Below are 23,599 nucleotides of genomic sequence, written 5' to 3'. Positions count from 1 at the left end.
CGTAGTAACAATTTACATGGAAAAGGAAATTGTTATACCAAAAACAACAATCAACGAACGAGAATTTAATTTTATCAACAATTTAACTGTTCAAACAAAGCACTAAATTGATTATTACAAAAGACTTTGACTGTGAACAATTAAGAGTATTGAATCTTTTTAATTGATTAACTAAAATGAGACTTTGAGTTTGATGTTTTCATTTTGATTTCAAAGTAAATCAACTTGAACAGATAAATGATATTTAGATTAACTGGAAATTAGTAAATCAAATTGATTCCAATGGTTACAATTTTGTTAATATTTATGTATTTAAATCAGGTTGATATTTATGTTGATGATTAAGTTGTTGGTGATTATCAGCTAATCAACCGTTACCAGGTAATCCTGTTGCAATCAAATCAAATTAAAATAATAAATCTAATCAACCAATTCTGGTTTCTCCCTCAACTGATTACTCTTATCAAACCAAAAGCTGATTATTATTATTACTCTGATGATTTAATTGTTATTAGTTTGAATTAAGTTTCCATCATCATCGTCATCATCATCGTCACAATGGTTAATTGCTAAACCTACAACAATTAATAGCTTGAAAGAAAATCATCTAAAAGTAACAATTATTATAATCAAAGTTGAAAACAATTTCCAATTAGTTTATGATCTGAATGAAAAATTTTGTTTACAAGTTGAAAAGTTAATTACAATCTATTGATTGTCTATTCCAGTGATTAAGTGATTAAAAATTTATTGTGACATCTAACATATGATCAAATTTTGTGTCTCGTCAAACCATCAACAGTCAACTAATTAACAATCCATTGTCTGTGTTACCTCAGTGAATTTGTGTATCTGAAATTTTCATCAATTCAACTGAATTCAATTGAAATCAATTAATACAAATTAGTTAATCATTATCACTGATTACAAGCTAACCATTTCTGAATTACAAAAGTACAATATAAAAATCAGATTAAATTGATTCGAGTTGTAATCTCCTTTTGTATTTCTCTCTCGCTCTCACTCAAGCTCTTATTTTCACTGGTTGAATCTACAGGAAAAGGAAAAAAAATTAGACTCTGAGGAAAGTTACCTGAAAAAAGTTCCAATTCTCAGTAGATTAACAGAAATGTTCATGGAGAAGTGAACGATTCTCTCTCTCTCTCTCTCTCTGATGTATACACAGTAATAAAAAATATCTCTTTACTAATATAAATTCAATCACTAAGTTTAAGTAAACAAGAAAACGAAAATAATAATAAAACTAACTCCAAGAACTCTGAGAAAATCCTAATCTCTCTAGTGACCACACTAATCCATCAGTGATATTGTCAAACGCAAGGACGAAAGTAATTTACTTTTGAGAATCGGAGGAAAATTATTCTCCATAAAATATTAAAGAGAAACTGAGAGAAAGATTTACTGGACATTGTTACGAGTTTGACCAACCGTTTTAGATGAAAATGACCAAATCACGAGGACTGAATACTTATGTTAAAAAAGTTTCACTTCCTTTTTTGTACACTAATCCAATAGGTAAATTTTTACTCACAGAGGAAGTGGCCAATATATGGACCAATTTTACTGATCCATATAAGAACAACGATTCAGTTTCCAAGGTTAAAGATGCTCTTGAGGATATTAAAGATCCCCTTCGGCAATATTATATGTCAACCATACCACAGGCTAAAATGTATCGAGGATTATTACTTCAGGGTTACATGGTATCACCTAAATTTTTGTCTAACCTGGAGGAGTTTCCACTTCGATCGGATGATGTTTTCCTTATTTCCTATCCGAGATCGGGAACAACTTGGACGGAAGAGGTTCTAAGTTGCATCATTTCCGAAGCTGATCCCGATTTTCTGTCCATTGATCTACATGAACGGGTTGTTCACCTCGAAGTTGGTGCTCCATTTCGTCATGAGTCCGTTATCTCATCAATTCCCTCGCCAAGGTTACTGGCAACTCACCTTCCATATCAATACTGTCCCAAACAATTAAGAAATCTTAATTGTAAGGTAAGCTGAATTAACTCTGTCAACTGATCAACTATAATTACTGATCAATTTTCTTGCCAATTCCTTACGGAAATTTAATAGAAAGGAGAAACAATTAATTACATATAATTAACTAATATCTCAGTTTAAATTGTTGTTTACAATTTATTATTATTATTATTTTACCTTCATGTTATTATGATTCTTGACTTTAGCAATTAGTATCTGATGATGATTAAGTGGATTAGTTAATTGATTTATTTTTATTATGACTCATTAACTATTTACAATAATTAAAAGTAATATAAGTATTTTCATTTTAATTGTTCATTTAATGATTAAACAATTGTAATCATTTGAATAATATTTTAATTAATGATAGAAAAGTTAATTTAATTCAATTTGTAACTTTTATTAAGAAAACAAAAACTTAATTAAGTTTGATGAACGTGTGATTTGAACAATTGTACAATTTGATTGTTAATTGTTAGGTTTATATGATTATGATCTAGTTACAATTAATACTATTGTTTGATTAGATTTTACCTTTGATTGTTTTAATTGGTGTGATTATAATTTAATCACAGTCTTTTCTAGTGTAGTAATTGTAATCAGCAAGATTGATTTAATTAATTTTATTGAAACCAAATCATTCCAATGATTTATTTAGTCATTTAATTGGTCACCTATGAGAAAATTGTTAATTGTTAACAATTAGTATTGATCCAGTTCACCTACACTGGATTAGGTTGATTATTTTTATTTGTTGATTAGTTTCCACTGAAATTTGATCTAATACAATTAACGATGTTGTATAATTTTAATGATCATGTTAATCAAATCACAAACGTGAGGTTTTCCATTAACAATTTAATGACGCTTTAATTAATCAATAGCAATTTGATTAACATCATCAACCATGATAATCTAAATGTTTGTAAGCAAATTTATCAAAACCGGACACACAATTTAATCAACCAATTAGAAAAGTAATTAGCTGATGATTGCTTTGATTATTACCATTAGGATTTAATTGCTTGGCTGATTAACAAAGATTACTAATTGTAATTCCAAAGGACAGTTTATTAAGATTCTATTGATTGAATATTGGTTTTTATTTTCAGGGAAAAACTTTCACCTGAACGATAACAACTGATTATTTGTTGTTATCGTTTCCAAATGATAAATTTCAATGAAAATGTTAAAAGGTCAAGAATCTCATTGAAACTCGATGAACTTTTTTTTTCTGTCGAAACCTTATCACCAGAACTGTTATCGATTTTTAATATTCTTATTACGTTAATCTAATAGACTACATTTATTTTGAGTTCGACCAATTTTTTTTTTATTTCCATGATATGATTGTACCAAAAGAGATGAAGATGAAAAAAAAAGTTCAGACAAACTGAGTTCTAATTTTCTGTTTTTCTATCATGTTTTTCCTAATATTTACTCAGGTTATTCTGGTTCTAAGGAATCCTAAAGATCAATTGGTTTCGTATTATCATTTCCATGAGACTGCTGGATTTCTAGGGTGTAAACGGCATCCTTGGAATAAGTTTTTCGATTGTTATCTTCAAGGTCACCTTGTGTATGGATCATGGTTTGACCATACGAAAGCTTGGTGGGAACAAGCAAAGAAACATCCAGATAAAATTCTGGCCATTTCATATGAAGAAATGCAAACGGTCAGTTTATCATGACAAAGAGAAAAGTACAGATAAAGTTTAAGAATTGGTCATTTTATTTAATTCGTTTTTCTTTAATCTAATCTAATCTTTTTAGGATTTAACAAAAATGGTCAAGCTAATTGGTGAATTTCTTGGTAAACCGGTAAAAGAGGAGATGATACCAAAGATTATCAATCATTGTTCATTTAATAACATGAAACGTAACAAAGCGGTCAACAGATCACAAGTTCCGGTCAAGGGTCTTTTTGATAATCAGCTTAGTAATTTCATGAGATCAGGTAGAATTGGTGATTGGATGAGTCACTTTACTCCTGGGCAGAATGAGATTTTCGATGAATTTTATGAAAAACAAATGTCAACCACTGGATTAAGATTAACATTCACCTTGGAAGAAACTAAAGCAATAATGACCACTGAAGGTCGAGTTATCAATCAACAAACAACAATCAATCCAGAATAAATTGTAAATCTCTTAGAACTTATAAAAAGATTAACTCTCAATGTAATATTTAACTAATTGTGGAAACAATTCCGAAAATTATTAGTTTAATTTTAGAACTTTCTTTTATTCTTTTTTTTTGTTCGAATTAAATTTTTTTTTCTCTACACATTCAAGTCTAATCACCAATTAACTAATCAAATATTAATCATTCCAACAGTACAAATCGTCCAATCAACTGAAACACCATAGATACACTTGTTCATCTTTAAAACCCAATCTAATTGTTCAGATTGATTAACTTTCCATCTTCCTAATTAAGTTAAATCAACAATCAATTGTTGAGCCACTTATAAAGCTTAAAGTTATTTATCATTTGATCAAAAATCTTAAAGTCCAATTAAGTGAAAGTGATAATTTTTTTCAATCGAAAAAGTTTTTTTTCTACTCACCAGATGGCGAAACCAACACTTGAATTCGTAACTTGATTAACTTTTAATTACTTGAAGAAATCATTTAATAGTCAATCTTGTTAATTAATGATACATAAATTGTTTGTATCTTTTGATGATCTAAAAATGAAAAGTAAATTGTGCTACTTTAGTTTACTTTAAGTTGTGAAAAATAAACATTTAGCTGTTTATAATTAGCTTAGAATGAAATTTAAATCAATTGATTTGATTTGAAGAGGGTCAACAATTAGTAAATTGAAAGTTGATAATATGATTAACACGCGATTAATCAATAATCAAAGCTTTAAATTAACCAACCCTCAAGCAATTTAAATTGTTTGATTGAAAAAGCTGATTGACTGTTATGAAATAATTGATTACGATGGTTAACTGATTCAATAACTGAAACAATAAATGATTTTAAATTGTCGAGCAAATAATTAGACCTTAATGATGATGATTATTATAAATACTAATCACCAGGATTGATGATTAATTGATTATCCAATCGATATCATTGATCCAACAATGGATCAATTTATTAGCAAGGTCATGACATTGAAAATCAATCATCACAATTTACAATCAACCAAAAGTATCATAAAAAGTTAAATTGTCAACATGTATTGGTCAACAATTAGGAATTAATTTCATAATAGTAAATGATTTAATTGATTACTAAAGAAAAATCAATAAATTGTTTGTCTCTCCCTGGAGAAAAAGTTAATTGAAAGTTGAAATATTAGTTTTGAACAATAGAAACACAATTAGTTGATTGTTGAATAAACTTTTTCCCCTTAATTGTTATATACCATAAGAAAAATAAAACTCTGATGGGTTTAGAGTTAATTGTCACTTAATTACACCAACAACAAAGGATAACAATTAACAGGGTTAACCTAATGTCTCTAAATTGTCACCATCAAGTTTAATTGTTACCAAATCAAAAGCGATCATTTTAATTGTTAAAGTGACAACGATGCTGAATGTTAACAGATAATTGAGTGAATGTAAATTGATTAATAAGCTAATGGTGATGATTAAATTGTCGGATGTTGTTCAATTATTAAATCAGAACAATTTCCCAATCCTATGAATTCAAATGGATCCCCTGATAATCTGAATAAAGAATCATGAACAATTCATGAATTCTAAAAGTTGAGATGGAACTTTTTTCTTGCTCTTTCTTCAGATTTTCATGGTTCCTTAAACTGAGCAAATGATTCAACTACATGATGAATTGAAGTAGATGGACAAGGTCAGTTTGGTGAAAAATTCTGTGTTGATGATAACCAGACAGACCAGAAAATTTAGACAAAGAAGAAGAAAAAAGTTTCTATGAAAATGGACTTGTAAAGGTAAGATGAAAAAACTGTTGCTGGGTGTTAGAAATTCAGTAAAATTGAACAAGTCATGATGATGATGATGAAAGAAAGAAAATTATGAGTTTCAATTCAAGTTAGAATCAAGGTTACAGGGTCGTTAATCTGTTCCCCCTGAAAGAAAAGGGTAAAGAATAATTAACTTGAATGGTTATATTACCATTGCTCAGAATTATTATTTTCTTTATCTTCATCTTCATCTTCATCTTCATCGTTATTATTTTTATATGGACAAGTTTCATCTTCTTAGAATTGAATATAAATGCAGAATTAAATTCACCATGATGAATATAATTATATTCTTGTAATATTAGAATCGTTATTATCATCAATAGACTTATATAATCAGAATCTGATTGAGATGAAGATGGCGATAAACATGGAGGAAAATCATAAAGGAGGGAGGAGAAGACGAAATAAACAAAAGTGAATATAACGAATAATCAAAAAGAAGAAATTCTTTTTTTGCCTCTCTCATTCTCATCTTCTAACGAATACAAATATACACATACTCAGTTCGTATCATGCTCACCACACCCATTTATCTCTCTTTCTCTGTTGTTTATTGTTGTAATGGCTCATCAACTCTGAATTTTTGAGTAACCATGGAACCAGAATTTCTCATAGAGAGAGAGAGAGAGAGAGAGAGAGAGATCTCCATCTTCATCTTTCCATGTAAACCCTCTCTCTCTCTCTCTTTCTTATGAATGATGATACGACCTTGAAAATAAAGAGAAAGAAAGAGAAAAAAACTCTCAGGGCCAACGAGTTATTACAACAATACAACAGCCTCTGCGCTCTCAGCTCATGATAATTTACGTTGTTAGAGGTTCGTTACGAACTTAAACCAACTACTCAGTTCCTTTTTATCATGATGATTATGAAAATGATTATTAAATCTGATTTCCTTTTATGTATCGTGACTATTATTTACTCAGGCATACGGGTAAACAATGGTTCCAGGTTAATTTACTTCATCCTCCCACTCCCATGTACACATACACTCTCTCTCTCTCTCTCTCTCTCCTTCCCTCCCAGAATTCATGGGGTTAATTATGATGATTCAGGGGAGATATTAGACTTACCTGTTGGAGGAAAAATGAAATTGAAAAGAAAAGAGAGAGAGAGAGAGAGAGAGAGAGAGAGAGAGAGAGAGAGAGAGAGTCGTTTGTACATTTTTCGAACATCGAACCTGTTGTTTCATGGACTAACCCTGAAAAAAGAAAGAGTAAATTGTTCTAATCATCATAGATTATTAATGACTAATTGGCATTGTTATTGTTAATGATGATCGTTATCATCAAGATGAATGAGATGAGATGATTAAGTGATAAACGAAAATTGTACAAAGAAGGAAAGAAAAACATTTTCGAAGGTCAATCTAACATCGAACATTTCTTTTCTCTCTTTAGGACATTACAAGGATTTTAATAAATCGATCGAACTGTTTTCGTTGATATTTCTTTTCTTTTATAATTCTTGATATTAGTTAATAGAATTCATTTTAGTTGAATGTGATTAGTTTATTGTTTGGTGTTGACCTTGAAAAGAAAGAAAAAAGATCTTCTTTCAAATTTAATTTCGAAAAAAAAGTTCAATGGAAATCGATTCTTTATAAGAATAAATATAATAGAAAGTGCTCATGATGAGATGATAATCGCTGCTCGATGGGGAAAAAGTTCGTTGTACTCAATTTGGAGAAAATTGGACCTTGATTGTAATTCTAATTCTGTAAATTTAAATTTCGATTAAGGATAAAAAAAGAATCAATTTTAATCATGACTTTTTGTTCAATCCATTCAATCGTAATCATCATGTTTTTTTTCACCAGTAATCAGGTAAGATGAACACGATTAAACAATTGAATTGGATATTTGAAAATAGTTAATTGTTGATCAGAGATTCAACAATTAGTTTTTTTAATCACTTGAATCTTTTTAAAATGAATTTTCAATGAATATCATTAAATTGAGAGTAATGAAGGGAAAGGGGAAAAATGATTAATCTAATTTCAAGGTTATCTCCTATTCTGTTCATGGTAACAATTTCCATGTTAATTATCATGATAGAATCTAAATTGACAGAGAGAGAGAGAGAGAGAGAGAGAGAGAGAGAGAGAGAGCCAATCAATTAATCGAACGATTTTTTTTCCATTTCGTTGGTTCGAAAAAGAGAATGAAAAAAATTCTTAAATTCGAAATCAACATTTCAATCTATTAATACTAATTTCAATCGATTTTTTCATCATTCACTTTCATGATGATGTTTCAACTCCACGACCTTGAAAATTTTAATCCATAAGTGAAGATGAGTGTAAGAACTTCATCTCTTTTTCCCCCTTTAAGAGGAAGAAAAATAAGTTCTGACGGAAAAAAAGAAAGAAAATTAAAATTCATCATTAGATTTATCATGTTGATTCGAGGGAAAAAATTAATTGCAATTAAATATTGATTATGCTTCTTCCTGGTAGATTTACAGTGGTTTTGGTAGGGAAGAGATGATGATGAGATGAAAAAGAAAAAGAAAATATAAGAAGATAAGTTTATCTTCATGAGAAGATGAGAATCTAAAGTTAGCTACAAGAAGTAACGAGTTCTAAGTTCGAGTCTGTGTAAAAACTTTTTTTTCTTCTTTTCTTCTCTCTCATGATAAAATCGATAAATGAACTTATATTAATGTTTTATATTTATAAACATCGTCTATTGATGCGCACTCTTTTTGAAGGTCAATAGGTCAAGGTATATCCTTTTCTCTCTCTCTTTATCATCATCCATAGAGACACATATTAGGTTACCATGGATACGAATGCATCATCAGTGAGAGAGAAGAAGAGAGAGGGATAGTGAGAAAAGGTGGGTGGAAATCGTTAGGGTGTGTAGTATTGAGAGAGAATAAAAAAGAAAGAGTTAAAAAGAAGGAGCCTCTTCTCTCTCTCTCTCTCTCTCTCCATCTCCATCTCTCTCTTTACTTTTTATCTTCTCTTTCTTTTTTGTGACATTAGCCGAAGAGACATCGTCGTCATCATCCTCCTCCTCATCTTCATCATCTTTCCTGACGTTTCTGATAAAAAGCAACTTTCTCGTAGCCATTACTGGTATTTCAAGTTCAACTACGTTTCAACTTGTAATAAGATGATGAGGATGAGAGAGAATGAGAGAGAATGAAAGATGATAAAAAATGATTAGAAGATGAGAAAATAACATCTTTTCACCTTAACCCGATCCTCTCTCTCTCCTTCATCATCTTTCAATTTATCATCTAGTTCATTTCTCTCTCTCTCTCTCTCTCTCTCTCTCTTTCTCTCTTCCGCTCCCCCAACTCTTTCCCTACTCATTATCATCTTCTCACTCGACTCACTCTATGGCGTAAACAATAGGATAATGCGTAGAAATGATCATTTGGTGCGTAGTTTGGTTTGAAAGTTGATCAAGAAACTAAATTAACAATTTCTAATCAACAGTCAACAACAATCAACCAGCAAACAAATTGTCAAAATCAACTATTTAATTTTGTTTCTTTAAATTTTATCAAAAACATTCACCATCCAAAGTTAATCATAATCATCTAATCAAAATTTACTACCAACTTAACGTTCAAAATAAAACAACAACAACAACAATTAAATTAATCACCATGATCGCTGTCACCGTTGCCGCCGCTTAATCAACAAAAATATGAAACAATCAATGATATAACAACAGTATCAACAATGAGAACAATTAAAACTGATCAACTTTTACCTTTAATCATCATATTTTTTTTTGTTTAATTATATTTTTCTCGATTCTCTTAACAATTAACTCAATTATCGGGCCCTCTAAAAATGGCTTTGAAACAATTGAACAAAAACCAATCATGTTCAAACACTTGATCAACAATCATCTCCTCAATCAACCATTGAAGTTAATTTAATCTGACGACAATCATGTAACAATTAATCAAGATGATGATTAATTATGAAATGATGAAGATGAAGAAGAATAATTAAGAAAAAAGGTAAGTAGAAAAAGAGAGAGAAAAAAAATTCTCTTTCTTTTCTTTCTATTTTCTTCTTTTTCCCTATTAACTACGAAATCTTTAGATCATTTTCCTTGACAATTAACTTAATTGTCGATTAAATTGTGATGATTCTTCCTCGAATAGAAGATTTCAAATTTCCTCTTGGTCAGTTTTCAATTCGATCCAAATGGTCAGTTCAGTGACGAATTAATTTCTCTCCTCTTAATCACAATCAAATTGATTGTAATCACGATTGTTATTTTCCATCAACAAACTGACCACTACTCGAATTGGAAATGACCCCCTACCCTTGAGAGGAAAGAAAGAGAAAAAGAAAGAGCAAAACTTTTACTTTCTATTTTCTCTTTCTTTTCATTAACTACGTCGTTACCTTTTTTTATACTTACCTTTGCATTTACCTTGACAATAGTTATTAATGATTACATTTATATTTATATAATTAGCTAATTGCTGTTAATTGTTAATTGTTGTGAAATAAATCACAACATATGTAATCTGGTTTTCTTTTAATTAAATCTCGTTGAATTTCAAACTGTTGAACATGTTGATTAATATAATATAAATGAGACACTAATTATAACCGACAATGGAAAGTTAATTGTTAACAATTAAAAGAAATGGAAACTTAATCAACAGCAAACGAATCCACAATATTGAGGAGAGAAAAAAATTAATCAAAAAATTAATTTTCTAAATTGTTTGGGAAAAAAAACTAATCGACTCTCCACTAATTGTTACTTTAAAATCAATCGGTAATTAACTAATTACTAAATCAAACTGACAATTCACTTAAATATCTCATCATTTATAATCTCTCTCTCTCTCCCTCTCTCCTCATTTATCTGATCATTATTAACTAATGAAAACAATTAAATTAACAATTAACCACCTAAATTGCTACACCAAAATGAAATTAATTGTTGTTTGTTGAAAAGTTAATCAATGATTAAATCCAATCAGTTTTTTTATCATCAATCCTATTGTTTTCAATTGGTATTTATTTTAATTGGTTTACAATTGATTCACTTGATTAGTTAATTGTAAATTCAATTGTGTCTTCTAGTTGTACTTGATACAATTGAGAGAAATACAAAAGAGAGAGAGAGAGAGACAATTAATTATCATGATTAGTCTCTTTCTTTTGTTTCTATTATTGAAAACTGATCACCTAAACAATTTACTAATTATTACAAATCTCAACCTGACAATCTAACCTTTGATTCCCGGTTAGAGTTACCAATTTAATTGAGGTCAGTTAATCAATGATAATATTAATACACAAACAATTAGGGCTATTGTTTTAATTTACCTCCTTGTTTTGTCAGTGATTACCTATCAATGGATAATTAATTGTTGTAATTAACACACAATAGCAATTAAACTAATAAAAAAACGCCTCCCACTTAATTGAAACCAAATTCGGATAAAAAATAAGTAAACCTCTTATTCAATCATCAAGTTAATTGTTACTATTAATTATTATGCCAACGCCTCACAATCAATGATAACAACTAAATCCCAGATGATTGTCAAGTCTAGTGATGATTAGGAAGGGAGCTGATGATGAGGAAGATGAAGATTACCTGATTAATTGCTATTGTTTCAATTTCTTCAATTGAAACAAATGATGAGAAAAAAAAACCACCCACAAGAAAATGATTCCAATTTCTCTTTCTTTTTGTCTTTCTTTCCAATGATGATGAGGATGATTTTATCTCTCTCTCTCTCTTGTCTCTCTCATTTTCTCTCTCATCAATTAGTATATAAGGTTAATTGTCTCTGTTAATTCTTGTTCCCGATTAGTGTTAATTTCAATTCTGTTGTATCATGTAAATGATTTTCTTTCTCAAATGAGTTTCTATTCAAATGATTAGTGAGTTGATTGTTGTGTTTGTGTCCAAATGTGTTAATTGTCATCAATTAATTGTGATAATTAAAAGCAACTGATTCCAAGTCAATACTTTTGTAATTGTGAAGGAAAACAATCTGTTGATTGGATTAGTGGCAACAATCAAATGTGTGTTTATCCATTTGAGAGGAGAGATGATGATAAATAAAAGAAAGAGAAGACTAAACTTTTCTTCTCTCTCTTTTTATCATCTCTTTCTCTTCATTCTGGTTACCTGATTATTTTCCTGGTACAAAATGATCAACACTTTTTCTGAGTCTCATTTTCTGTGCTGTGTTTATTTACCATCGGTGTTTGTTTTCCTAAATTATTACGACTCTGGTTAAATTCTGGTTGAATTCTGGTTGAATTCTGGTTAATTTTCTGGTTTCTCTCTCTCTCTCTTTTCTTTCTTTGGAAATCTCCCTCTTTCTCTCTCTCTCTCTTATTTCTACAGAGCAGTTGCTCAGTTCATCATGAACTGAACATAATGACAATGATGAAACGTCTTGAATTGGTAAACCACTTACCTAATAACCTTTGACATTTTATTTTCCATTTATAGACAAAAAGATGAGGATGATTAGGATGACATTTACCTTTCCTGTCTCTGTCTCTGTCTCTCTTTATCTTCCACCCACAGACCATCATCATCTATCATATGTCTATCCTCCCCTTTTCCTCTTCCTCTTTTCCCTCATTGTTTTAATATCAAACCATAAACAGTAAACTATTGTTTCTAATCTGATCATCCATTTATCATCATCTCTCTCTCACCTTATCGATTCCACTTAAAAAAATCTCCCATAGAAAATCAATGATTACGTTAAATCGTTACAACGAAATATGTTAATAGAAAGTGGAAGGTTATAAAAGATAAATTTTCCAATTCAAATTAGCCCATAAATCTTGCGATTAAAATTCAAGACGTTTCCCTAATCCTCTCATCTTCTCTCTCCTCCTCCCTCCCTCTCTCACCTTCGACCTATTCTCATGATGAAACCCACTCTCTCTCTCTCTCTCTCTGATTCTCCTTCCACCTCCTTTGACCTTTCCCTCCACTTGAATCCAAAAACAATACTAACAATGCAACATCTTCGGTCACTGGAATCGCCAATTAAATTATTGTTGTTTCGTTGATTATAATGATTAAGTTGATGATGATATTTAATTGTAACAATTTAAATGGAAATGGTTTGCTGGATACCACGCTGGGCTCACATCTTAATTGTTAATATACTGGGTGAACACAGCTGGTGGTATCTCAGTTAACCTTTCTCACATAGCCCCTGATACATTTGATTATCCGAAAGTTAATTATCACAATTAAGCAAAAGAAAAACAATTTCAAAACAAAGAGAAAAGTTTAATTTCCATTAATGAACCAAAAAAAAAACAAAAAGTTTTCAGGTAAACAAGAATAAGAATAAGTAAAACTATCAAATTCGTAACCAAAGTAACTGAAAAACGTTTTCGTTTGCAAAGTTTTCTCGTTAATCACCAACGATACAAAATCTCAATTCAACTTGTTGCTTCTTTCGCCCTAATTAACAATCAATTTCCACCTTAATCTACTTTTTCCCTCTCCACCCTTACCTTGAATTCACCACCATCACCATCATGTTGCTAATTAACTTAATTCTCCACTGATTGCAAAGATTGTGCTCTAATTGTCTACCATCATCCTTACCCTCAATATCATTGAATGTTTTTCATTTCCCAATCACTACAATTTACTAATTTCCTTGGTAAATATGATTATCTTTATCACAATTAACTTCTCCATTGTTTCCCAATCATAACGATCTTAATTGTTTGTTTTCACCATTGATTACAATTATCTCTCCATGTCCTTGTTGATCATATTGTTACGATTAAGCTTTTGGCCTTTACCTTTCTAACTGTTTTTTTTCAAACAATTAACTGATTACGTTTTAATTTACTTCCCTTTTTTTTAATTGTTTGTTTCCAATGATTGTTAAATTTTTGTTTCTCTCATTTTTTTTTCTTTGTATTTCCTGTTTCCTGTTTCCAATCTTTATCATATTTGTTTATTTGTCTATTTGATTTAATTTACCAACAATTAGTTTCCATTGATTATCAATTGATTTACTTTTTGTCCTTTTTGTAGTTATAATTGTAATGGTAACAATCACATACATACACAAAACTTGATTAATTGTAATTGTTTTGTTGATTTAGTTTGTTCATGTTGATTCAGTGAATTGAGTTGTTGCCTTGACGTCAAGTTCATGAATTGATTGTTGTTGATTTTGTATTGAATTGTGATCATTTCAATTTGATTGTTGATCATCATCTCAGGAGGAAAAAAAATTAAATTAAAGGATTAGGGGGGAGAAAAACCTTGACAATCAAAACAATTAAAGTCCAACAATCAATCCTTTCAAATGTTACCATTGATTACTAAACAATTAGTTAATTTTTCCTGGTTTAAAGGATATGCACTTTCAATTAGATTGTTCTGATTATATTTTACTCGATAATAAAATAGTAATAGTAAAGTGAAAGAGGTAACAAAAAACAAACTCGAAACTTTTTCTCGAATTTCTTTTATCTCATTTGAAGTTCGAGAAAAAAAAAGTTCTGAGTTACCATGGTAACTCTAACCTTCGTCATAGATATTAACAAGCATCGAAATGTTTTTTTACCTCAAGTCCATTATGAGGATGATTATATCAGATTTTGAGTGGGTGGTTAATATTGAGATTGGAAGAGAGAGAGAGAGAGAGAGAGAGAGAGAGAGAGATGAGATGATGATGATGCTGAAGATGATGAGCAAGACATCTAAAGGTAAATATGATGAAGAAACTGATGATGATGATTGCGTTTGAGCTGAAAAGGAAAACCTTGATCAGAATGAGATAGAATTGACATTTCACCTTTTCCATTGAAGATAATCCAGAACTTACCATGTAAACGATGATGATGATGATCATGAGACGAAAAGATCACATGATGATTGAATTATATGTGATGATTTGGAGTGTATGTTAATTGGATGAAGAAAAAAACAAAAGAAAAGTTGTGAGTTCAAAGTTCTGAGTCGAATTGATTTTTACATGATAAACATTGTTTTTCTTATATTACTTTTACTTTTTCTGCTTCTATGACGTTACAACTTTTTCTTTCACTTGTTGACATGATCATCATCCAGTTATATAATGAAATTATCATCGTTATCATGATGTTTCATGATGATGATTCTGAACATGAAAAAAAGAAAATGTTTAGAAATTAAACTTTCGTTGGCAACAATATTCACTTTCTCGTTATAACCTATTCGTCCTTTAAAAGTCCTTGACAATTTAGTAAACATAATTATATTCATCATCATTATCATCATCAAACTGAGAATGATAATAATTAACTGATCACAATTAACTTGTTTCGATTATCAGAATTTGATAGAATCAAAGTGAACGAAAAAACTTTTTCTTCTCTCGATAAAAGTTTTTTTCTTTCCTGTTTCTTGTTTCTCGTTGTTGTTGTTGTCGTCGTAACAATTAACTAATTGTTCTAGTTGATTGGTTAACTTTTCTACTATCTGATTGTCCTTTGATTGTCCTACTTTTCTTTATTGCTGCTTGTCTATTTGCTTTTGTCATCATCATTACTAATTAACTAACACAATTAACTTTAATCTTTCAGACTAACTTTATGCAATCAATTTGATTCGTTTGCCTGTTAACCATTTCCATCTCCAAACAATTAACTTAATCATCACAATTTACTTTACCAACTACTAACAATGTTAATTAATTACGTCTCAAAAATGCGTTTTACAATAGAATCAAATTTAATTACAATTATGTAAATGCATTAGTTTGGGGCGCAATCCATTGACATTTTAATCAACAATCAATTCAACAGTTTCCAATCAACGGGTTTAATCAAAATCGATCAACAATTAACTTTAATTGTCACCAATTTAATAATAATCTAATCTTAATACATTATTTGTCTTTACAATTGAATAAATAAATTATTACCTTCTAGATTTATCACTCTAATTGTTTTAAATTAAATTCACTTTTGTTCACATTAATCAAATTGTGATTAATAATCAATAAATTAATTTTCTAATCAACTTTTTCTCCACTTTAATTGTTTGACAATCTCTATTGTTATTATATTACTAATCATTTGGTACCAATCACACAATTTAATCACGTTAATCATGATAAAATAATACAACTAATTGTTGATAAAAATCTTAATATTAATTAGACCGATTTTGATTAGTAAATGATTAAAAATAACTAACTAATTAATTGTTATGATATTGAGAGAGAGAGAGAGAGAGGTTAAGACAATTAATTAATAAATTAGTGTGATGATGAATTTTGATTTAATTACAATTTAAAAGGTTAACAAATTAAATTAAATCTAATCAAATCCTTTGAGTTTATATTTAGTATCTAATTTAAGTTGATCATTAATCTAATTGATGATGAAACGTTGGTAACAATTAATAAAATAACACAATTAAAATCCTCGAGTTTTTGTTTGATTCAATTCTTATCCTTTGATTAAAACCTTAACCATTTATAATTAATTGACTTATTATTTGATTAGTGGCAATTAAATCGTTTGTGGGTTTGATTGTTTTGTTTTATTTTTTTTGCGATTTCGTTTACTAATTTAAATTGTCTCCTTAATTGTTACAATTAACTGGTTGAGATGTGTGGCAGTGTGGTTAGCTGGTTGTGTGATATAAACGACAACCACTGACTCCACTACCCATACATCCGATGCCTAAATCAACAATTAACTTAATCGTGACAATTAACAGCTCATATTGGAGAGGATCAACCATTCAATCGGAAGACAATTAAATCAAATTATTTAGCGACAATTACAATTAATTTCATCTTCTTCTTTATCACCATAATCATCATCTTCGTTTAATTGTTGGACTTTTCTTGTTTACAATTAACTTTTGGAACCATCATCATCATCTTAATTACGATTAAATTGTGTGATCATCAGCACTGATCAGTTGGTCACTTCCGATTTGAATCATTCAATTTACCAAATTAAATGAAAAAACTTGATTAATATAATTTAACATCATTTATTAACCATCATAATCAGTAGATTGTTACAATTAAACAATCATGAAGATGAAGCAACTCACAGAAACGATTACAATCAAAATTGGAGATTAATTTGAACTGGTAAATCTAATGTATCTAATTGTGACTTTAATTGTAACAAATATTTAAATGATTAAAATTAAACAATCTAAAATAAACTCATTTTAATCAACTAAATTGTGTCAACATAAATTAAACAATTTATCAAGAAATAAATGATGATTTGATTGATAGTATTTTTTTTTATTCCCTCAACTTTAATCTCAAGGATAAAGATTAACTTTAAATCCTGTTGTTGATAATCCTTAATCATGATGTGAATAAAGTTTCAAATCCAAAAATTTGAACGGAATCAGCTGATAGTTGATAATCATCTTTGGAGGTTTGTTTTTGAATGACCAGGTAACGTCCAACTAATGGACAAGGCTAAACAATTAAATAATAAGAGAAACAAACAATCATTAGTTAATCATGTTAATCATGTTAATAAACTATTAATATTATAAGTTGTGCGCGTGTTGATTAATCATAATTTTAGAAATGATAATAATCCAATGATGATGATGAGCAAGAAAAACAAAGTATTAACAATACAAAGACAGAATTTAACTTTTGTCTTGATTGTTGTTGATCAAATCAACGATTATTGTGAGTGTGTGCAAGTTAATTAAGTTTGAAGATTTAACAATTATCAATGAGTGGACACTTACCTTACACTGGACAATGTCGTAACCCTGAAAGCCTCGTTGACCGCCATCTTTTTTTGAACAAAGTGAATTGCTATCAAAGGGCCGAGCATTAAAAGCCTCACTTATTGGTTGTTTACCCACTCGGACCTCACTAAATGTCCACTCTGGAGTAGAGAGAGAGAGAGAGAGAGAGAGAGAGAGAGAGAGAGAGAGAGAGAGAGAGATTAGAATCAAATTGGGAGAATACTAATCATCATTTGAGATCTGTGACTAATCAATATTATTGTAATAATTCAATTGGAAAACAGTGAGTCAGTTAATTGTTATAACAATCAATGTAATACAATGGATTGTAAATGGAGGAGTGGGCATTGTGATGAGAGAGATGGTGGCGGTGGGTAATTTCATCCTTGATTTGATGGTGAAGATACACTTTGATTGGAAACATGATACAAAAGAGTGAAAGTGGAATCCATTATTGTTCATTTTCCTCATATGAGAAAGAGAGAGAGACCGAAAAGAAAGTAAAGAAAGAGGTAAAGTGAAGATTTGAAATTAGCTGATAACCTTGAAATGCCTTCAAGCGATGTTGTTGTTTTCTATGTAATCAAGTAGTTGTTCAGTTTCAAAGAGATAATTTTTCAGAAAACATGTTCTTGTTCAGGGTTGATGAGTTTTCACTTTCTTTTTCAAATTTTCCATCTTTTAATCATCATAATTATCCTCATGAAAAAACTCATCAAAATCGGGGAAACAAATTAAATCTTGAAGAAATTTTCATTCTCCACCATCAATATAACTTTCAATTCTGATAAAATGATGAATCTTGAAAATTCTGGATAATATCATGATAATAATGATGATCAGTTAATCATCATGACCACCACGAAAGGAGTAGATGACCACTGATTTAACTTAGAGGTGGGATGAAAGTGATTAGATTTAAGGTGTTAATTTAGATTCTAATCAAATCTAAATTGACATCATCTCAAATCTCCCCTTTTCTATTACATATTACTATTAATCATCAACCTGTAATAATTAACTTACAATTAACATTATCATTGAATGTCTCTCTGTTAATTACAACAATTAGGATGTGTGATGAAAAATAAATCATCGGAAAATAACCTCAACCCATTTAATGGTTGTTATCAAGTAATCAAATTGTTACCTCTCTCTCTCTCTCTGTCTTGTACAATTTGATTGATTAATTGATTGATTGACTACTATTGTGATTGTTAATTGTTACCTTTGTTTGATTGGATTCTAATTCCTGTGATTGTAAACTCTCTGGTTAAATCAAATTGAATCCAAGGATGAGTTGTTGATGGATTTTCAGTTGATTCAGTTCCAGAACTTTTGGTTACCTTTGCATTTGTAGCCAAATTATTACCTAGAATAAATTGTCAACAATTAACCTGATCAATTGGCTTGATTGGATTAGTGTAAATTAGACTAACCTGTACTAATTGTTGAATTGTATCTATCCTGAAATTAATTGATTGAGAGAGGAAAAAATTGGATTAGTGTTGATTAAAATGATTGAAGGTGTTTCCTTTTCTAGGTGATAATAATTAAGTTAATTGCTGATTCTGTTTGTTAATCTGCGGTTTTGTTGATATTTTTTTTTGTTACAGTTAAAGAGACAGACTATTAATTGATTTCGTCGTAATAATCAATCAATTGTGGACTTTAATTACTTTTCAAAGGGCAAAATTGATTAACCAACGAGAAAGAAAATGAAATCAATGATAATCTCTTTTTTTTCAATACAATTCTCTAAGGTGATTGATAATAATTTAATTTTACTGGAAAATTAACAAGAAAAAGGCTTAACAATCAAGTTAATTGTCTAGAAGGTGAAAGTTTAATCAATTGATTGTTTTACTTACCACAGCGTAGTAAATGAATTTATCATTTTTACTCATATCACTGACATCGTATTCACAATTAATGTTGGTCACATCTCGAGAGATTCTGGATTAGTTAATTGTTGGAAAGGAAAGTTAATTGTTAACGTTATTGTTTGGTTTATACTTTTGCTAAATTGTTGATTAATAACCTGAAACAATTACAACCCTTTTCGGGACAATTAGCCAGACAGCTGATCACTCGACCCTCTGGAAAAGTTATCGAAATGTCCTCAGGAAATGTCCGAATGTAAAATTCATTGATTACCTTACAATTCTGGTTAAATAAATTGCGAATCACAATTAAAATTAGTAATGGAAAAGGTTAACTATTAATGATTTGAAAAGTTAAATTACTCACAATTAAAGGTAATATGAAGAGAGTTGATAATAAAATGGTTAAGTAATTAGATTTAATCATTGTCAATATTTTGAAAATAAACTTGAGAAAAAAACAACAATCAACTTAATTTGGTTTATAAAAAAAAGAGGCTAAACAATCAAAGACTATGACAATTTAGTTTGATTGATAATCAACCTGATCTAATTTTATTCGGACAATCATAATGTCCGTTTATTTTTGCAACAATAATCAACTGATTCAGTTGATTGATTATATTTTTTGATTGATCAGAAACATAAACAGTAACCAAAACAATCAAAACAAAAAAAAGAAACAACAATTAACCTTTAATTATCTTTGGATCAGATGATCGAGATAATATTCATAAATCTATTGACATAAATAGTTAATTTGATTGGTAGTGATCGAAAATTTCCCTTAATTGCAAACAATTAATGCGAAGAATTAATTCCAAGGAGTCGCCATCTAGCGAGTGAAACAAATTCAATTTTCTTCAAAATTCACTTCAAATTAACTTTAATTGTGAGCAATTTATTTTTATTTTGGGTTTGATTCTAATAACTCTCTCTCTCTCTCTCTTTCAGGGTTACGACATTGTCCAGTGTAAGGTAAGTGTCCACTCATTAATAATTGTTAAATCTTCAAACTTAATTAACTTGCACACACTCACAATAATCGTTGATTTGATCAACAACAACAAACAACAATCAAGACAAAAGTTAAATTCTGTCTTTGTATTGTTAATACTTTGTTTTTCTTGATCATCGTCATCATCATTGGATTATTATCATTTCTACAATTATGATTAATCAACACGCGCTTAACTTATAATATTAATAGTTTATTAACATGATTAACATGATTAACTAATGATTGTTTGTTTCTCTTATTATTTAATTGTTTAGCCTTGTCCATTAGTTGGACGTTACCTGGTCATTCAAAAACAAACCTCCAAAGATGATTATCAACTATCAGCTGATTCCGTTCAAATTTTTGGATTTGAAACTTTATTCACATCATGATTAAGGATTGTCACCAACAGGATTTAAAGTTAATCTTTATCCTTGAGATTAAAGTTGAGGGAATAAAAAAAAATACTATCAATAAAATCATCATTTATTTCTTGATAAATTGTTAATTTATGTTGACACAATTTAGTTGATTAAAATGAGTTTATTTTAGATTGTTTAATTTTAATCATTTAAATATTTGTTACAATTAAAGTCACAATTAGATACATTAGATTTACCAGTTCAAATTAATCTCCAATTTTGATTGTAATCGTTTCTGTGAGTTGGTTCATCTTCATGATTGTTTAATTGTAACAATTTACTGATTATGATGGTTAATAAATGATGTTAAATTATATTAATCAAATTTCTTCATTTAATTTGGTAAATTGAATGATTAAAATCGGAAATGAACAACTGATCAGTGCTGATGATCACACAATTTAATCGTAATTAAGATGATGATGATGGTTCCAAAAGTTAATTGTAAACAAGAAAAGCGAAAAACAACAATTAAACGAAGATGATGATCATGGTGATAAAAAAGAAGATGAAATTAATTTTAATTGTCGCTAAATAATTTGATTTAATTGTCTTCCGATTGATATGGTTGATCCTCTCCAATATGAGCTGTTAATTGTCACGATTAAGTTAATTGTTGATTTAGGCATCGGATGTATGGGTAGTGGAGTCAGTGGTTGTCGTTTATATCACACAACCAGCTAACCACACTGCCACACATCTCAACCAGTTAATTGTAACAATTCAGGAGACAATTTAAATTAGTAAACGAAATTTTTCGAAAAAGGATTTTAATTAGTACAGTGTAGTAGCAATATTAATTGTTACCATCATTTCATCAAAATTAATGATCAACTTTTAATTAGATACTAAATGTAAAGTGAAAGGATTTGGTTAATTAGTAGACTAATAATTTGTAAACCTTTAAATTTATGATTTAAGCAAAAATTGATAATCACATTGATCTTTATTCAGTTCCAATTGATTAACTTATTATTCTCAATGAGAGGATGGTTATACAATTTGGTTCTATTGACATTTATTGTGATAATTAATTCAGATGAGAGGAGTGATACAATTGAATGGATTGACCAAATAAGTGAAGTTAATTTGACAATTTCCTTGGTTACCAATATAACTGCAGTCGATATAATCGTTTATCCGGCTTTTTACTTTATCCATGAACAATCAACAACATCCAACTTGGAATCTGATTTAACCTCCATGAAAAATAATCTCGTTTACATGAATAAAATATTATCCAAGACAGGAATGATTTCATATGTCAGAGGATTTTCCTATGTGCCCAAATTTCCGGAATCTTTGGTCAATGTAAGCCACAGAGAATTCGATCGTTGGGTTGATTTTAAACTACGAGATATTTGGAAGGATCAAATTGATGGTATTACCATTATGGTTATCGTTTTATACAATAGGCCTCGGTCACTTAATGCCGTGAGGATGAGATTTTGTGAAGAAAATAGAATGCCGTTATTCGTTTGGAGTTATAATCAAACAGGCAAACCATATTCGATGGGAGATGATATATTGATTTCATTATTCAACATAATCAGTTGTGGAAAAACATGTAACTACGGTGGCGGTCCTGTTAATTGTGAGGTTTTGGAGTATGATTCGTTTATCAATCAAAAACCCGATCTGTTTAAATGTATTGGCGAATATCTGTACGAAAGAAACTATACCTGTGGAAGGTCAATTCCAGAAGATGTGGCCTTGCCCGTTTGTGGAAATGGCCTAATAGAGGGTAAAGAGCATTGTGATTGCCTCGAAGTCGCTAATTGTCCGGCAGATTGTAATTATTTCACTTGTTCCAAGGTAGAATTTTCGATTCTCTCTCTTTCTTTCTTTATTTTCTTGGTTTAATTTGATTTTTGTTCGTTCGACTTTTCCTTTAGCAATTGATACAAGATAATTGGATGAGTCGATATTATGTTCTGATCTATTCGGCTTCGTTTATTGCGGGAATTGTACTTTTCTCCAGTATGTTGATATTTTTTTACACTCGTATTCCGTTGAAGAAAAACTCTAGCCTCTCTATTGCTCTCGGATCGTCTTTTACTGAGGCCAGATTTGTAGTTCCACCTTCACAAAATAAAACGAAACGTAAAAACTCACGAATTCAAAGGAAACTTAAAAGTAGCATTTTAACCGACCCCACGGTGAAAAAGTCCAAGTCCAAGATATTACCTGATCTATCACCCAATATTGACCTTTCGATTCAGAAAATTAAATCGATCACTGGACCATCGAAAAGCAAATTAAACCTGTCGAGTTCAATTTAGACTCGAAATCGTCTACGTTTGTTAAGATTTTAGGTTATAGTGAGAAAACTTTACCGATGCTCGAATTAAGTGACAAGGTACCGAAGAAAAGTTCATCCGAATTCTTGTCGCTGGGCAAAGGTGACCTGAAGATTTCTAGTAAACTTTTGAGTACCAAGAGTAAATTAACTCGAACCGATTTAACCACCAAATCAAAAGTTCAACCCAAAAAAAAGTAATTACCAGTTATCACTTTCAACTTAACAAAATTATTATTCTACAATCAAGACAATTATGTAATTGTTTTTCAGTTGATTGAGCACAATTTATG

The 23,599-nt window shown here is 29.7% G+C and overlaps 3 protein-coding genes and 2 long non-coding RNA genes across 5 annotated transcripts; 4 read left to right on the top strand and 1 right to left on the bottom strand.

Moving 5' to 3' along the window:
* The first annotated feature begins 512 nt into the window (after positions 1–512).
* On the top strand, positions 513–4,299 carry LOC128394658 (sulfotransferase 1B1-like). Its single transcript, XM_053355012.1, has 3 exons — positions 513–2,021; positions 3,458–3,688; positions 3,786–4,299. The coding sequence occupies exons 1-3, from the start codon at positions 1,458–1,460 to the stop codon at positions 4,149–4,151; spliced, it is 1,161 nt and encodes a 386-aa protein (XP_053210987.1). The 5' UTR covers positions 513–1,457; the 3' UTR covers positions 4,152–4,299.
* Positions 4,300–8,090: 3,791 nt separating this feature from the next.
* Positions 8,091–15,894, top strand: LOC128394922 (uncharacterized). Its single transcript, XR_008326466.1, has 2 exons — positions 8,091–9,960; positions 10,428–15,894. It is a non-coding gene; the product is annotated as an uncharacterized LOC128394922 (long non-coding RNA).
* Positions 15,895–17,077: 1,183 nt separating this feature from the next.
* Positions 17,078–20,165, bottom strand: LOC128394919 (uncharacterized). Its single transcript, XM_053355301.1, has 7 exons — positions 19,953–20,165; positions 19,744–19,868; positions 19,574–19,658; positions 19,142–19,169; positions 18,931–19,074; positions 17,700–17,842; positions 17,078–17,415 (listed from the first exon to the last, which is right to left on the bottom strand). The coding sequence occupies exons 1-7, from the start codon at positions 20,010–20,012 to the stop codon at positions 17,299–17,301; spliced, it is 702 nt and encodes a 233-aa protein (XP_053211276.1). The 5' UTR covers positions 20,013–20,165; the 3' UTR covers positions 17,078–17,298.
* Positions 20,166–20,246: 81 nt separating this feature from the next.
* Positions 20,247–21,197, top strand: LOC128394923 (uncharacterized). Its single transcript, XR_008326467.1, has 2 exons — positions 20,247–20,563; positions 20,861–21,197. It is a non-coding gene; the product is annotated as an uncharacterized LOC128394923 (long non-coding RNA).
* Positions 21,198–21,988: 791 nt separating this feature from the next.
* On the top strand, positions 21,989–23,462 carry LOC128394878 (uncharacterized). The gene is made up of 2 exons (XM_053355248.1): positions 21,989–22,822; positions 22,903–23,462. The coding sequence occupies exons 1-2, from the start codon at positions 21,989–21,991 to the stop codon at positions 23,287–23,289; spliced, it is 1,221 nt and encodes a 406-aa protein (XP_053211223.1). The 3' UTR covers positions 23,290–23,462.
* The last annotated feature ends 137 nt before the right edge of the window (positions 23,463–23,599 follow it).

Source organism: Panonychus citri, unplaced genomic scaffold (assembly GCF_014898815.1).
Source record: "Panonychus citri isolate SS breed McGregor unplaced genomic scaffold, ASM1489881v1 Contig00140, whole genome shotgun sequence".
Taxonomy (NCBI): domain Eukaryota; kingdom Metazoa; phylum Arthropoda; class Arachnida; order Trombidiformes; family Tetranychidae; genus Panonychus; species Panonychus citri.
Note: the sequence above shows the minus strand (reverse complement) of the source record. Positions and strands in the feature narration are given on the sequence as shown.